Source organism: Papilio machaon, chromosome 2, assembly GCF_912999745.1.
Source record: "Papilio machaon chromosome 2, ilPapMach1.1, whole genome shotgun sequence".
Lineage (NCBI taxonomy): Eukaryota > Metazoa > Arthropoda > Insecta > Lepidoptera > Papilionidae > Papilio > Papilio machaon.
Window position 1 is genome coordinate 1,616,766 of NC_059987.1, and position 17,924 is coordinate 1,634,689.

Genomic DNA, 17,924 nt, shown 5'->3' on the forward strand with positions numbered 1-17,924 from the left:
CTGTTTGGCAGATCCCGGGGCGAATCAACTCTAAAGAAGGTGGGTTCAAGGTTATTCTAACAGTCCAAAAAGTACAAACCTATTTTATGTTTTCGCAAAGTTATAGCGATTTAATCTAACCTTATGCTGGTGGGTCGAGAAAGGCCTGCCACGCACTGGCGGAAAAATCATTGGGGGCACACTTTGGCCCGCCGCCGCACCAGACGAAGGTTTAAGATTTTACTTGCCGCAGCTAAGGTGTTAAGCAGTTCCCCTACATACGAGTACCTGATCTTAAATCGCATATTGATGAGTCGACTTTTTGCCGGCGAACCGAATATACTTTGATTCCCAAACTTTATTACATCAGCTTTGTGGCATTACAATATTCATACATACATGGTATTGTATATTTTTAATATAATTTGTGTTATATCATATCTTATCTTACGAAAAATATAAACGCGAATGTTTGGATGGATGGATATTTGTTTGAAGGTATCTCTGGAACGGCTCAACGGATCTTGATGAAATTTTGCACAGATGTCGAACATTGTCTGGAAGAACATACAAACTAATTATTTAATACTTTTTTTAATTCCGAGCGAACGGCGTTGCGGGGGACAGGTAGTTATATTATAAATGCGAAAGTTTAGATTTAAAAAGTTTAAATGTAGATCATAGTCTGTAATTCCGCGCGGACGGAGTCACGGCCGGCAGATAGTGTAGCTATAAAGTGCTTCGAACAATCGCTAAAACATGTGAAACTTTTTGATAATATTATTTAACTTGCACTATTTATTGTTTAAGTTATCTTTGTTTACACAGTTAACTGTCTTAAGTGTTAACAATCTGTAGCACGTAAGTTATAATTAAGTCCGTTTAACGATAGTTTGAGAGACGTGGTCACTCTGCTCCGGTGAGGTTTAAACTTTTCTTTGTTCCATCGTCTGCCGCCGTTCGTATGGATAGGATTGCCTTCAGACAAAGACATTTAACGTATACATTTATACGAGACAATACGAACTAAACCATACTATAAAATAGATGTACTACTGGTACAGTTTCGGTTTTCTGATTTGACACTTGTGAAAGATAATTATACTGACAAATGTCGCACACATTACACATGATGATTAAAATATTCGAAGAAAGATTCTCTATAACTAGTATTATAATTGAATCTCTACTTTAAAACGAAATAAAGGTATAAATGAACTTCCTTGCTATTTGTATATTTTTAGTTCGTATTTTTTTAACTTATAAGTTTTTAGTTATTTTTAGTTTTTAGTTATAGTCTATTTATGTTCCAAAACTAACATTGTAGGCTTAGGAAGAGATGGATAATTGCGTGAAGAAAAGTGACATAATTAAAAAAAATTGTGGCGAATGATCGGTTTCGGGAACCAAGACCTGGTGCGCCGACCTCATAAAGAATAGGATAAGGATCTGAATAGGGTAGGTATAAATATTAGTCGCTATTCGTTTTCAGCGGTATATTCTGCGAAATGCCGATAAGCGATAATTCCATAGCCTTATTTTAGTGACGTGAAGAATTCCAATGATATATGGCATAGATCTTCGTCCATTTTATGTAAAAGTCGTCATTTTTATCAATACGTCTGCTATAATTAGTGTGATTTTATTAATTAAAACAATATTAAATTTAACTTCAATCCTTTTTAGGACCATGATAATAGCTCTTTACTGACGTGACGTCACTGACGTCAAAAAGGAAAGGGTAATAAGGATAAAAAATGAAACAACAAAAATTCTTACACTATAAAACTATACTTAAATAACAGAGTTAATGTAAATGTAAAAGTTGATGGTAGAACGCGACCGACAGTTGAGTGGCGCTAGTGTCGCAAGTGGCGCTAGTATCGCTCGTGGCGTGATGAGATCACTGCTGTGGCTGCGGGGGCGCCACGCGCGCGGCCAGCACCAGTATGTCGCGCTTCTCCTTCGGGAAGCGCAGTTCACGTGCCGCCAGCCGCGCAGCACGCAACTCCCGCTCCGCCCTAAACATACACCACACTTAGACACACCAATACTCAAATGAAATCGTCAGTGTCCATTACCAAAACAACAAAAATGCAGAAAAACATACTAGTAGTCAATAGTCGTCCTTCTCATTTTGTATAGGGAAAACCGAAAATAAGAAATGAAATTGAATGTCAACACCTTGTTATCATATTTGGGATTTTAGAGTCAAACTTAAGTATTTTTTCTACTTGCCATTTTCTAAATAATAAGTAAATACCTGAATAAAATGTACAATATCGTATTCTGTGATTTATTTAACAAGTCACAAGACAAATTGCCAAGTTATGCAAAACTACGCAATGAATTTTATTTAATAGGATGTAAAATAAATTGGCACGTATTAATAGCAATTTTGCTATTCAAAGCACGCCCGATCTTTATCCGGGTGGCGGTTTGCGTGCAAAATTGATACATTTTAATTAGGCTAACAGAAAACTGAAAATAAAATTCTATAATAAGGAATAATACAATCCGAATCATCAAAGTACTTGTATGTGATAAACACATTTAAAATAAAATTAACTTTTTGTAGAAGCGTATATTGAGAAACATGAATAGAAAAGACAACTAAAAAATACAATGACATTAAGAATGTGTTCTTTTTTCTATATTTTAAATTCTTCTTTTTCCTTAATGCCATTTCACCAAAAATATGTAAAATCTCCTTAAACAGTACTCAATTGGCTCATTGCATTACTCATCTATAGCAAGTTGAAAATGCCTATCAAACCAACGTTTTATTATCATCTCGGAGATAACACCTTTCCTTCTATCTGCAACTCTAGAGACGACACTACATCTTTTACGTTTGATTACTTTTCAATGATTAAAGGTGGCTTAAACTGCTCAGATTACATCTAAAGTTAGCAACACTTTTCCATATTTATTGCCTGCAAAACATCATGATGGACTCACATCATGATGTGATGAGACAGACATCACTGGAGGACATAAGGTCTAAATTAGGTTCATCTGTACGTGAATAGTTTTAAGTGAGCAAGCAGTCGCGCTTGTGCAAACCCAGCTACGATGGGGATGTTGGGACAGAAAATAGGATTATAATTACCTGGCGAGTTCCCCTCGCAATACTCCGCCATTCCCTGCGGCGACAGATTCTCTCTCCTTGGCAGCCCACTCGAGCGCCATCTGTTCACGCATGGCATCATCGAGCGCGCGCGCCGAATAGTGGGCGACGACCTCTTGCCGCGAGCACTGGCGCTCGCGCATGGCCCGCAGCGAGCCGTTCCAATGCAGCAGTTGGAACACTGTCATCAGCTCCTGGAACTCTAGCATCGTGCGCCCCTTGTTCGCCTCCAGCATGAACCTGGACACAATATCATCACTTGTACTATTGTTTGTATTAATGGTCTGAGAACATAGCAGAAGACGAAATAGCCTTGAAAATAACAAGTAGTAACTATGCCACAAAATTACGACACCAAGGTTTTAAGAAAATATCTTGAGTACAGTTACAGTTGAAGCTCACCTGAATGCGGCGATGCCGGCGTTAGTGTCTTGGCTGTGCGCATTGTCCCCGGCACCGGCGAAGGAGGCACGTGCCTCCGCCACCGCCTTCTCTATGAAGTGGTCGGAAATGAGCCGCGACTCGTGGTCGTTGAACACGCTGTTCATCAGGGCTATCTTCGCTGCGCTCCGCCGCGCCTCCGCTTTTGTAGGACAATTCTGTAAGAGACACAGTGGTTACAAGTCTTGCTCAAATTGTGCAAAATTTCATAATTAGTTGAAGATTTTAGAAATTTAAAAATTAAATTTAATTAGAAGCGCGCCCACCAAATAGTCAGTGAACTACTGACGATTTTAATTTTACGAAACCATACCACATTTAAACGGGATTAACTTTAAAAGCACAGGTGGGTACCTGAAAACTTCCGAAGCACGCGCCGCCGGGCAGCGTGACATAGCAGACGTAGGGCGGGTGTGCGGCGGGCACGGACTCGTAGATGACGAGCGCTCCGGCCGCTGCGCCCGCACCCGCACCCCCCGCACCCCTTGACGCCTTCGCCTGCCAGAACTCCTGCAGCGCCTCCACCACGTTCACCGTCGATATCACGCCGTCTGCGTCACAAACACATATTATATCAACACTTAATTAAAAGCGTGTCTTAACTGCTTCAACTCAGAATTAGTATAACAAATGTATTCTAAGGGTCTCCGTTAGTGGCTAATTAACGACTAAATACCACAGTTAAAGTGTCAATTTGTTGAGTAGATCTGCGATTTTCACAATCCAGACACTCCAATTTTATTAAATGTATAAATTTTATTTTTAAACTTATTCGTATCATAATTTTTAAACTATAAACTTAAAGCAACCTTATATGCAAGCTACCTTATGGGAGCATCGGTTGCTCAGGGGCTAAGCACTTTGCAATCTGCAGGTCCTGGGTTCGAACCCCACCATACCAATGTGTTTGTCGTTTTCGATTTACATAGGTACATTTATTCGACGTTTTTACGGTGAACAGTGAACGGTGACAGCGGGATTGAGTATGGCATGGTCGCCCCTAACTTGGGGTAGGATCCGAGCCCCTCAGTGGGGACGTATAGTGAGCTAATGATGATGAACCTTATAAAAAGTAATTACACTAAAAAATGGCTGAGTTTTGTGGCTACATTATGCAGTAACATAATTGTCACGAACGACCTAAATAATAATTCTGAAGAAATGTTCACATATAAGAAACGTAACGCTGAAAGCCTACAAGTGAAAAGAATATATAAAATAAGTGCTTCCTTTCCAACAGAAACTTCGGAAGTAATTTTGTCGAGTGGAAAAGAGATAACCAATTTTATTTCTACTTTGTACCGTAACTTTTATAAGCCTATGTTATAAAAGTTTTAGCTACTACATGTGACATGACGACGTAATTCTTTTATTTCATGTGAAATATACTAACAATACTTTTAAGAATATTTCAACGTGAATAATGTCGAATCCTAAGCATCAATAAAGTAAAATAAGTTATTAAAGTCAATTAAAGTTTTGACTCCTTTATTTAAGGCAAGGTAAAAATTATAGAAAGAACGAAAAATGTTCTTTGTTCTTATTCTAATTTCAAGTTTACAATTTGACTAAAATAATTATCTTGAACAAAATATATTTTCGTCTTCGACTTCGTATTACAATTATATCAAATAATAGTAAATTTAGACACCGAGCAATTGCTCTCGCACACAGTGCATCGGACGTGTGCATTGGCTCGACAATACAGACCACGAAAATCCTGGAAGTTATATATATATATATAGTTACCAAGCATTCCTTTTAAACCTCATCACAGAACGTCCCTCGAAACCCTGTCGTATGCTTTTTTGAGGTCTATGAACACCATATTCAGTTATGCGCACCGTATATTTTTCACAAAGTTAGGAAATGGCAAAAATTACATCCGTAGTCCGTAAAACCAAATTGGTTCCTTTACCTCACTCTCCGCTCTGATTATTCCTTCCACTACTCATTAAAGCTTTAAATCTGTGTAAGATGAACTTTTATTTTTCTATAGTTGTTACAAATCTGTACATCCACCTTATTTTTGAAAATGCTACCACCGAACTAAAGCGATAAAATTATGTAACCTGTGACGGCACATTCATACCAAGCACATATTTATTTTAAAACATAAAATAAATTTCGAGTTATTCACTCACATTTTTTGTAGAATTAAGCGTACATTTCTCTAACTTTACGCAAAAGACTTTTTTATAATTTTCTTTCACGAGAGTAAAATTCATACGAATGTTAATAGAATTACAAAAATATGCTGAACAAACGTTGTAAATTAGAACTTTGGCATATAAAATTACAAACATGAGTAATAAAAGCAACAAAAGAATTGAAACAGTCGAATTCACGCATTTTTTTCGACGTTAGTAAAATAAAAAGGCCTTTTGTTAAAGCTATCATTGTCTCCAGGGCATAAGGTTATAGCAGACGAAGACGTGATCCGAGAAGAGTTACATTTCACTTTTAAAATAGGTAAATATTCGCTTTGTTCCTTTCATTTTATTTTTCGTGATTGTCACTTATTAATACAGTATTAATGAAACGTTATAACTCTACCATTAAATATATTTTATGCTTTTAGATTTCACTAAGTGAATAGTTTTAAAAATAATCTTAATCACTACATATTGCATTGCCAGGCGTCCGGATAAAGCCGGACATAGGTAGGCTTTTTGATTGCGTGTCCGGCCAAAATAAACGGTTTTCCGGCTTTTGATAGGCTTTTTACATTTCCCAAACGAGAGTGTACCTATGAATACTGAGACAAAATCCTAAATAATATAGGGTGTCCGACCTTTCTACCCAAATGTCCGGCCAAACTGGCTGGTCTGTCCGGCTAGCAGGTTTGGCGACCTGGCAACCCTAACTACATAGATCAGTCGGTAGTATATTTCGTCGCATATAATTCCGCTACCGCTTATCACAATATTCGTGTCCGATGTTCTCATTGAAGGTGAGTGCCTTAAATATTTAAGTAGTTTTCGTATAATAAACCTTGACCGCGGTCATAAACTTAACGCAATAAGTACTATTTTTGGTTGTACGATTACATAACTTATGAATGAAGTTGTCTGGACAATTAGGTTACGTTGACCCAGAGTTTACTAAACAGAAGTAATTATTAGAAAAAATCCCGAAAAGGAATACGAATCGAGTATATGGAAGAAGTTATACGTAATGGAACGGACATAATATATTCTTTAATGCAATATATTAGTGCTGAAGTAGTAGTTAGGTTTGAAGCCGGCTGGATTACTTTTAGTAATTTAACAATAATCATCAAAGCGTGGGTGAACAAGATCTGTTGCATTTGTCAATTATTTGTATCAATAAACTTTGTTTTTAATCACAACAATCTTTAACAACGTGGAATATATTTCAATAACGATTAAGTACTCGTATAACAAAGAAGAAAAATAACCGCTGCGTAATAAAAGCTTTTAATAACAAATTGGTGTCCGCAAATAGCTTCGTGCGAAAATACTTGGAAAAGAGCGTCGTCACGCTGACTCATTATATTTGGAAAGTGTTTTAATACGTTGAAGAGATATTCAATTTTGGAATTATTTTTTGTTTGTAATGATACAAATTTCATCAATGTCCTTAACCTAAAAAAAATACGACAAAGTATCAGTCACAGCAATACGTAATCGTTTCTCTTATCGGTTACACTGACAAAATAATCTCACATACAAATAAACCGAATTTTGGGTCATAAAAATTTCATTTGTGTATGTAAAAAGTTTTAAACAATTATCTGCCACTTGGTAATATTTATAAAAGTAAAACGGATGTAACAAAACGGATACAAAAAATTTTGTTGATTTGTAGACTCGTCAATTTAAATATAGTCGAGTGCGCTCTTTGACATTAATTCATCAATTAGCGCAACTTGCTTGTCATCACAAATAATATTTGTCAAAGATTAAACTTTTTAATGTGTTCTTTGACCCTATGGTAAATTTCTTTCAATGATTTGTATAAAGATTGTTGATTCACAAAACTAGATATTGCAAATTGATCACAGGTTATGCAGCAATGAAAACAAAAATGAAAAACAAATGAAAAACTGGATCACAACGCAATGTTGATTAAAAAACTAAACTACTTATTTAAATAGGCTTTTATTTGGTCAAGTTATTCTAAGATCTTAAATATATTGAAAAGCTTTAAGCTAAGCTAGATTCTTTACTCGTAGAACAATTTATCAAATACGTAAAGTTTGACAAAACATTTTATCGTTTATTTGGAGCTTTAATAAGAATATTATTAAAGCTATTTAATTAAAGAAAAAAAAACATTTAATTCAAACCTCTGTCTTATTTTAAAACGACAAATCATCGTAGTGTGCTAAATTAAATTGGCCAGAGAAGTTTAATCAATTTGCTTCCAATCTGATTTCTGATCAAACGAAATCGTTCTGAAACACGTATCGAGGCTATACAAAGAAAGTTAGACGCGATATTACGTGCTCCCGGCCATTTAACTCTCCAAGAGTTATACTACAAACGGTCTAAGTTTCAACCCATGGGATATGCCAGATAACTGAGCATCTAACAAGTTGTTTTGTATTAATTGATCCTTGACTTCATATGGAGTGCTAATAGTTTAGTTATTAAGACTTAGTAGAGATAGACGAAATAACCCGATTTGTATATTTATCTAATACTAGCTTTTACCCGCGACTCCGTCCGCGCGGAATAAAAAAATGCACACAAGATAAAAAAAGTTCTTAAGTCCGTCTCCTAGTTCTAAGCTACCTCCCCATTAATTTTCAGCTAAATCAGATCGACCGATCTTGAGTTATAAATAGTGTAACTAAAACGACTTTCATTTATATATATAGATACTAGCTTTTACCCGCGACTCCGTCCGCGCGGAATAAAAAAAAATGCACACAAAATAAAGAAAAGTTCCCATGTCCGTCTCCTTATTCTAAGCTAACTCCCCATCAATTTTCAGCTAAATTAGTTCGACCGATCTTGAGGTATAAATAGTGTAACTAACACGACTTTCTTTTTTATATATAGAAAACAAGTTAACGCGAATTAATTCGTTGTAGGTAAGTTACTTTGAATTATAATTTGACCATGTAATTGTTATATTGTAATTGAATATACTTGCACTTTGTCTGTGCAAAAACCATCCTTATTACTAAGTGGCTTAAAATAGAAATCAGTTTTCCATTATGTTTATTTGGCGTCTGCGTGTTGATGGATTAGAAATTATCTTAGTATCTAGGCTACAGTGGTCATTAGTGTTTTATAATATTAATTAGAAACAGATAAATCAAACAACATTCCTCATCACCGCAATCTAATTTCTCTTGAACGCGAAACGACACTTTCTAGATTCACGGAACTAAAAACGGAACAGGTTTCATGCGAAAGCTCCATTCACTTGGAAAGAAATAATATAATATTACCTCCTTATATGAAATACTATCAACCTGCCAGCTTCTCTCAGATACATATACAAATAAATAAAAAATTATAGCCTAGTTAACATAGCCTCACTTGCTATAATTAAAAATACTAGTACAAATGTTTTTAAGTTTCCAAAATGAAAGCAAATAATTTAGACGAAAATTCTGTGGAACAAGTAAAGATTATCCTTTTCCATTTTGCTTAGTACTGGCAAACCTGTTTGTATTCTTGAGGGTTCACACGGTTTATTTATACGAGTATGTGCATTACTAACTGGAAATCTCAAGTATTTTCCATTTACAGCATGTGTTATTAATTAATATGAAATTCACAAAAAATATCCCATTTTCTTATACATCAAAATACATTTTCATTATCAATAACATAGCTTAAATATTAATTTCCACACTGAGAATGATAGACCGTGCACTAAGGGACCGCTTAAGTTTACTTATAAAGCTTTAAAGCATACGCTTGAGGAGATGGTTAAATAAAAAAAGAAATAACAGATCAATATAATGTATGTAAACTAAAAGACAGGTCGACAAGCGTGAAATTTCATGTTGTGTAAAAATATGCGCGCTACAGTACTACCCGCGGCGTCCGATGCGGTCTGCAGGTTCTATAAATAACCTGAGTCCACCACTTACATGTTTACAAGTATTAAAATAAAAGATATCAATTTACTTGCTTTTCCTTTTAGTGTCAATGACATGAGAGTTGAAACGGAAAGAACAATAGATGGTGATAAATTTGAGAAATATGTAATTAAAGAAGAGAGAGTGTATGAGAAACGCTTCGTTGTTTTTTATACTTTTTTTGACATCACTAAAATAGCGATGTGACCGCTGGCCATAAACATTATAGATTAAAAAGTTACAATTGCATTAAACACTTTTTCATTTCAATATCATTGTCAGATTTATAAAGCTATAAGGAAATGGAAAAATGAAAATCTAACCATCAGTTTCGACAAAACCTCCACGAAAAAATATATCTGTTGCTATTTTTTCAAAGGTTGTGAGAGGAAGGACGGTATATGGATTTTTCGGCAGTGGCAGCTGACGGAAAATCGCATTGTGTTATAACCAATGTGTGAACGTTCAACCTATGTATTGCACGGTGAACTTACTAACGGTGCCCTCCCTCCCCCTTCCCCGCAACCTGCGGCGACAGCTGAAGTAGCAATGCTCAGAGCGACGTGCTATAAATTTATTTAAGACCCATTTTGTGAGACGCGGATTTATGTGCAATATGAACGAGGAACATTTTCAAGTTAGAACGTTCTAGATGTTTTGTTGATCGCATTTTTACGTCGATACAATTCTATTTCCAAAGACGTGTATTGGTTACAATTATAAAATAGGTTATAGCAAAAAATCGATCGCACGCTTGGCCTTCGTCTAACCGTGGGTTTTTGAGACCAAAATCACAGAGATTTTACGACGGTAAAACATATCGTCATCCCTGTCTTAATATTTGACAAAACAGAGATAACAATATGTTTTAAACGGAGATTTTCGTCTCAGGAACCCTATTAAATAATTTTACTAAGAAATATCTTGACTTTTTTTTTCTAAAAAAACATGTTCAGCACTCAAAGGCGGTTAAGGAACATTATTATAATAGCGTCCTATAAAATATTTAATGTTATGCAAATCTATAGTGTTATTTAAAAGCCTTAACATTACACCTTCTTAGCTCACATATAAAACTAATAAACATCAAAAGAACGTCTATTTAGACTCGATATTACCATTTAAATGACACCGTTAGTTCGAGCAAACGGTGTGTAAGGCGACCATTTAAAGCTATGCGGTAATTTCCTACCAATACGGGGATTTTACATCAATTGTGAAGCGACGTAATTCAAAGAGGCAGTGTTCCTTAAGACAGTTCAATTTTCAAATGTCAATTGACTTCTAAAGCTCGGACTAGCTTCTCAATTACCAATAAAACAACCGTTCGAGTCTCGCTAAATGTATCATATTGTCTTTGTTCACTGGTCAGTACCGAAGCTTCACAAAAGATTATTTTTTAATTATTTTTTTTATTAATAATTTTACGATGGGATCGAATTAAATAAAGCCTTCGAAAGGAAATTCTTTTATTTATAACACATTAAAGGATTATTAAATTTAACTTTGTTATCGATAAATGTATGAATGAAAGTCGTTTTACACGAATCACTTGTCTATTCGCATCTCGTTGCTATAAAAGATTCGTGTTCAAAGTTCACCAAAGTATTATCGTTCTCAGTCAGTTTCCGCTGCATATAATCGATAATATTTTACATTCGTTACACGTTTCGCGACGACAAAAGCATGTCGAGTGCGTTCCGAATACAAACTGACCGTTTTGGCCGGAAGATCGGAAAATACACTAGACGATGTGTAAAAATAGTTATATACTGAATCATCGCTTTATCTTGGATCGTACAATTAAATTATCTTGGAAATTAACGCATATTCACAGTATCAAAATAGACTATTTAAAATTACGAGACATTTTTCATTAAAAAAAATCTTAAAAAGTAAGTGACATATGATCACATTTATGTTAAAGATTTTCTTCCTTACCGTACCGTACCGTACTTTAGTACTTATTGAAATTATTTGAATAAAAAATAACTTACTAAAATATTTTTTTATCATTTCAAATAAACAAAAGCTCCAGACACGACAGTAATCGAATAAAAGTTACAAACTACTGTGTGATTTATTTTATTTATGTAAATATGTAAATGTATAACCTCAGTTGATAAGATCCACCATTTATGGGTGGGTAATAAGGTGTCAGTAAGTTGGTTCCTTTGTTTTTAGTTATTTTCTTTAATAATTACTGTTGCACTCACAGTCATCAAATGGATACATTAACTGTAAATTATTTTATATTTCTCATAATAATTCTACACTCACTGCCTCTGATTTCGACGGTTAAAGCCTTTAATCGTTCAAACTTTAAAGTTATAATATAATAACAATCTCGGACCTTAGATACGATAAAATTGTTTTTCTTTTCAACGTATGTCTATTCTTTGAAAAATACATTACTTTTTATAATAAACTAGCTGTTGCCCGCGACAACGTCCGCGCGGAATTGCAAGAAAATCTTTACCTCTATGCTAAATTTCAGTGAGTTCCGTTGAACTGTTCTGGAGATACTTTCTAACAAGCATCCATCGATCTAAATTTTTGCATTTATAATATTAGTAAGAAGTAAGATATTTAACGTTATAGTAAATATAAAATACTTGACTGTTTATTTTTCCAATAAGAAGACGAAACACAATGTATGTATGTTGGCTGCCGTCTCTTTGTTCACATTAACATTAATATTATTCGAAAACATTCGACCTTCGATGCTCAACATCCGAGCACGTTTTGATTGCGATTTCATGTGATGACTCGCAACCTAATCCCCACATAAAATATATAGTTATTAATGTTCACAACAGAATTTAACGGAAAATCCCTATCAGACTTCAGGAGTAAAATAAATTATATAAACGACGAATTACAGTCATAATGATAGTTTCTCATAATTTACTCCTTTGTTTTTATTGTTATGACAGATATGCTTACCAAAATATTTATTATTTTAGGTATTATATACTTTTTCACTCATCAAATCCAGTTGATTTCATTGTATGTCATCAGTAGAGACGACGCCCTAAATTTATTTAAAATGATGACCTCGATGACAAAACTTTAATCCCCCATTAAACCTATATTTACGAATAGGTATAATATTTATTATAAGAAATATTCGAATATGCTTCGTAAATGTCCGAATAAAAATAGTTTTGGTCCAATATTTATTTACAAAGTTATTCCTAGGAACCTAGTTATATTGAACATAAGTAAGTCGATATGAATACATTTGTTTAAAGTTTCAAAGAAAGGCTAGCGCTTTGAGACTTCTTGACATAAATATAAATAAACAGTCGAGAAGCGAATCCATAAAGATGAGTCACTCGAGTCGCGCACAAAACGTATTCGCATGCGCAAAGCGCAAAGACCTCGTATTTAATTATTTAATAGTCCAATTTCGTTATATTCAAAGTGAGGCTTATTAAGCTTCGTTACGTTCAGCTGATCTTAGCTGCTCTAAATTATAACAAAAAAAGTTCTAATAGAAAACCGATGTAGTAACGTTTTAAATTACCATTATAAAACTATTTGCAAATTACAACAAAAAAGTTGTCGAAAAGTGTTTATTAAAATAAAATGCCCGAATCACTAGCCGGCAGGTACCGATGTCGTTGTTTTTTGTATCTCTCATGACAGTCTGATAATGGAGGTCAAAGACCTAAGATTAATAAAAAAACTTAAACCCGATTCGCACATTTCACGTCAGACGAATTAAAGTTATAAATTTGTATATTAATTTTATATAATGCGTTTCATTTTGTTATTGGTAACTTTTAGGAATAATAAGATTTTAAACAGAAATACAACTACAAATGTAAATTAAGTAGTATTTTCCCCCCTTCCTTATTATGCTTTAATATATCATTTGATAAAGTCTGCGGCAACGGGAAAACAGGTATACAAATACTACAGCTGAGCTTTAAGCTCAAAGTGTGTCTGACCGTACGCGGCACAACTTTCAGAAAGCTTTAGGGTAAAATACTCCAATAGCTCGAAGCTTTTGTAGGTTTAGTTAAAATCCAATTGGCCGTATATTACCCTAAAAGTTGTCCTTGCAGGTTGCAACGTGTAGCGGTTTCAGAGCACAGAAACAAAGGAGGTTAAAATTCGCGGTAGGTAGGTTTTGCAAATCGTCTGACCTCGGTAGACGTCATCGTAGAGGGGCGCTATCGCGTCGGGCGCGCCCCAGCGGGAGGCTTCGGGGTACACCATGGGGGCGCGCCGCGCTAGCACGACATCTCAATATTGTACTCGCGGCTCGCGGCGCGTGCGTATGCGCCGGCGTCAGCGCACTGACTGGAGTCACCGTGTGCAGTTCTGTGAGCCCTCCGCCTTCTCGCCCGCTCCCCGCACGCCCCACCGCCCTCCCCGCCGCTTCACTTTCGCACGGTCGCGAACTCGTCGCGACACTAGTTTAATTGCAACCCGCCCGCTGCACTCAGAACCGGATTTATTGTCTCCCGCCCGTCGATATCAGCACCGCTGCCGCTGCCGCCGCCGCCGCCACCGCTGTCGCACAGGTCGGCCGTTCGTAAATTAGCATCTATAGTGGCGTGAGCTTTTAACTTACGATTTTGGTCATCGTTCATCGACGTTTGGACCAGACGGTAATTACTTGTTGAAAAGTATGAGATATGTTTATGTATTTTCTAATAAAAAAACGACCAGAGTTTTCGGTTTAATTTATTTCATGTTAATAACAATAAAGTATTCTATTCATGTATGACTGTAGCGAGCTTTAAATTTCGAACTTGAAATAAGAGCGTTAAAACATGTTCATACGAAAGACATCAACGAGTTTTAATTTAAGGCAAAGCATTTCAAAAACCTGATCTCCCCATTCTTTCTGAAAAATAACCATAACTACCAACTCCATATTAGAAATATAAACAATAAAACGTTTAAATTGAACTATGCAAAATAATAATAAAAAAATAAAAAAACAAAACATGAAGCCAGTTTTTGCTTATTTTTAAGTAAAAATTTTGATTTCATTTTTTCAAAGTATTTTCAACTGATATGACAAGTTACTGATCGTGGATATCGTCTCAGTAGCACTTGCTTTAAAATATAAATAACGGGGCTCAGTTATTTCAATTAGCAAAAAGTAAGTAAAGCTGTTGGGTGACTTTACAACTTGCCTGGCCGTTTACAAATTCTTGTTTTTAATTTGCCATAAAGCGATTCTTGGGCAGTTGCATGAATAGCTCACTAATTGTATCAGACATTGAACGATGCGGATGGTTAGGTATAGAGGTGGACGCTCGGTGTTCGGTTCCAATAGCAAACGGACATGAAGTTACAAAGTTTCCAGAGTAGAGTTAAAAAGTTTATGCTTATTAGTGATGTATGGTCTCTTTTCATATCTGATATCCATCTTACATTAGTAAGAATACTTTGTATTATAATTATCACATTTTACCACCATTTGCAAGCTTGTTTCTTCCATAATATTATATTTAACATTTCTTGACACAAACTTACACTAAACTAGTTATTACCTTGGATCGCATTGAGCAAATGTAAGCAAAAATTTTACACAAAGATAAGCAGCAGTACGCTCATTAGGGAGATAGATAAATCGTGTGGCCGTTAGAGGCCGCTGCGTATAAATAGTCGCATTCAGCATTGAGCACCGTTAAACTGCGGCTGCATCTGATCGCCGAGGCTTTCTTATGCTATATGTAAATCCCGCTCCGCAAAGACACGCAGCGGTATTCCGAAGTCCAAGTTAAGTTATAAGGATACCTCTAGAATTTAAGATCATCTAATGACGTAAATTTTTCCGATCCGGTTGTGTATTGGGTCAATTGATTGCGTTTTATTGAACACTTACAAGATTAAAGAAAAGTAAACGAAGGTGACTTAACTAAGTTGGACATATTATGCGTAGAGATGATGATCACATAGATAAGAAAGTTAGATTGAATGTGGTTGCCTACAAAGGTAGTGGAAAACTGAAGAAAGTGTATATGGACTGTGTAAAAGAGGATATGCAGAAAATGGGAGTAAATTCAGAAATGATGATAGAGATGTATGAGAAAGTAGAATATACTTTACAAACCCTCCGTAGGTATGTCCTAAGGGCAGGTTGATGATGACTATCTTATGTAAGTACTGACTTATCAAGCTTGGTGCAACAAGCTTGGTGTTTTCATCGCAAGTCACATGAAAAAAAAAGTTAACTGTCTGTCTGTTTTGTCTAAGAAAAAATAACATAATATTGTCATATTGTGCTGTGCATGTGTGTTTCGGCAACACAAAACCATTCACGGTAACTGTTAAAATCAGTATGATTTAGTTCACTTGATTAAAATATATAAGACAGTAAATCGCGTTGGTTGCTAGCAGAAAGTAATAAGAAAAACATTACAAGCACAGTATTAATTGCAAGTTGATTGAGTGGTGATCGCGACGGGAATTATAGTGAAGGATTGTGGACAGGAATGTTGGTAGGCCTGAAGCTAGACTGCGTGGTGCCTGTCACCGACATCAAACTATTTACACTTACACAACGCAAACACATCAGGAATGTTTTAAAGGTGATATTTTATTTTTTGCTTGATTGACAGAAAGTTTTTATTTTTATAAAAAGTGGCAAAATTATATTGTAAGCCATTCACTCCATATTCTATTAAAGGCAAATTTAATTACCATATTTTGATTAGTTCAGTAAAATACTATTATTAGGGTTAAAGCATGTTTAGTATTCGACAAAGATTGTCACCGCTCCATTTATTTGGTCGAATTTAATATCTAACAACAAAGCATCTGGCAACTGTTTTCAATGTTCATTTGAGCTAATTTGATAAACCTAGGCGAAGAGTAAATTTATTGTTTATTTAATTAACTTTACTTAATACTATTGAAATCATAGAAATCTATCAAATCCAAGCATCGTCCCCATTACCTTTTTTAATCGCGGATTCCCAAAACCTATTTGAAGTGTAATTGTTTTTTCTATTTAACCTATTTTCCTCTGAGAGTGACAGCTTAGTCAACATATCACTTAGGGCTGTCATAATTTAGTTTTCATTGATAAAATGAGTTGGTTCATATGAAGGTGTTTGCGTCTGCTCATACAGGAGCGGTGAACTATGCAGAGTGCAGGCTCCGGGCTGCGGGGGACTGGAGAGCGGGGCATGGGACGGGGGAAGTCAGAGCTACCGCCGCAACCAGTTTATGTTTTAAATTCGCGATAAAAAATATCTGCAGCGGCGTGTCATTAGCCGAACGGTGTCCCCCGCCCCGCCTGAATTTATTAATCTTATTCGGAGAAATCGGCGCATATCCCCTCTCCCCTCACCCCTCGATACCCACATGTCCTGTTGCAGTAGGGATGCACCGTTCACATCGATAAATTTTTAAAATACTCATACTCATATCTCTATTACAGCCCTCCACAAAGAAGTTACAGTATAAATAGACGCATGATAAATTTTGTAATTCGTTCTAAAATACAAGTTTCTTTTTAGCTGGATAGGTCAAAAGCCCAGACTATTATTATAATATTCAAATTCTCAGACAGAAAAACCTGTTCGAAGCAGACGACCTTACATATGTAGGCAGTTACTTTATAACTAATATTATAGCTTTCCACTTATTTAAATATGTCAACAAGAGACAAACTGTTTGTTTAAGCCACGACAATACGATATGCACTGCAATGTTGAAGCTATTACGTGGCATTGCCAAAAACAGTTGGCACGATACAGCCTCCGTAGATTACTCTAGTAGAGCTCTAGACTACATGCCCCTTCTAACAGAAACATATCTTGCAAAGCTTAGTTACGAAGCTTGCATATTATGTTGAACATTCGATTACCTCTACGTTTGCTTAGTTATACACCTGCAAGTAAATACAGAAAGTCTATGAGGAAGATGCAAATTATGATAGGTACATACATTTTTTTGGTGACAGTAATTTAATTGCCTCAAAATAGATTAAAAAAATTAGCTATCCTATAAAAAAAATATGTATCAAAATAAAGGCGACTTTGTTTCCAAAAATAGAGCTCAAGTAAATTAAATTTGCTATAGTCATTGTATTTCCAAAAGTAATGAAGTGAATTAAAAGTTACATACATTCGTTACGATTCTAGATATTTATCTTAAATTACCGGCGTAGATATCGACCAGTCTGTCATATCATAAATTATGACCAAATAAAATTAATCAAGTCACGAAGCTATCTTACTACTATAATACATTTTTAAATTCCCTGCAGATTTTTCATCTTACTATTTTTGGAATAAAATACATCATTTTTCTCATCTCATTTTTCAAATCAGCAAT

At 35.4% G+C, this 17,924-nt stretch overlaps 1 protein-coding gene across 1 annotated transcript; it reads right to left on the reverse strand.

Moving 5' to 3' along the window:
• Positions 1–1,751: 1,751 nt before the first annotated feature.
• Positions 1,752–13,946, reverse strand: LOC106719041 (protein limb expression 1 homolog). The gene is made up of 5 exons (XM_014513284.2): positions 13,769–13,946; positions 3,905–4,101; positions 3,512–3,708; positions 3,092–3,349; positions 1,752–2,000 (listed from the first exon to the last, which is right to left on the reverse strand). The coding sequence occupies exons 1-5, from the start codon at positions 13,839–13,841 to the stop codon at positions 1,883–1,885; spliced, it is 843 nt and encodes a 280-aa protein (XP_014368770.1). The 5' UTR covers positions 13,842–13,946; the 3' UTR covers positions 1,752–1,882.
• Between the last annotated feature and the right edge of the window lie 3,978 nt (positions 13,947–17,924).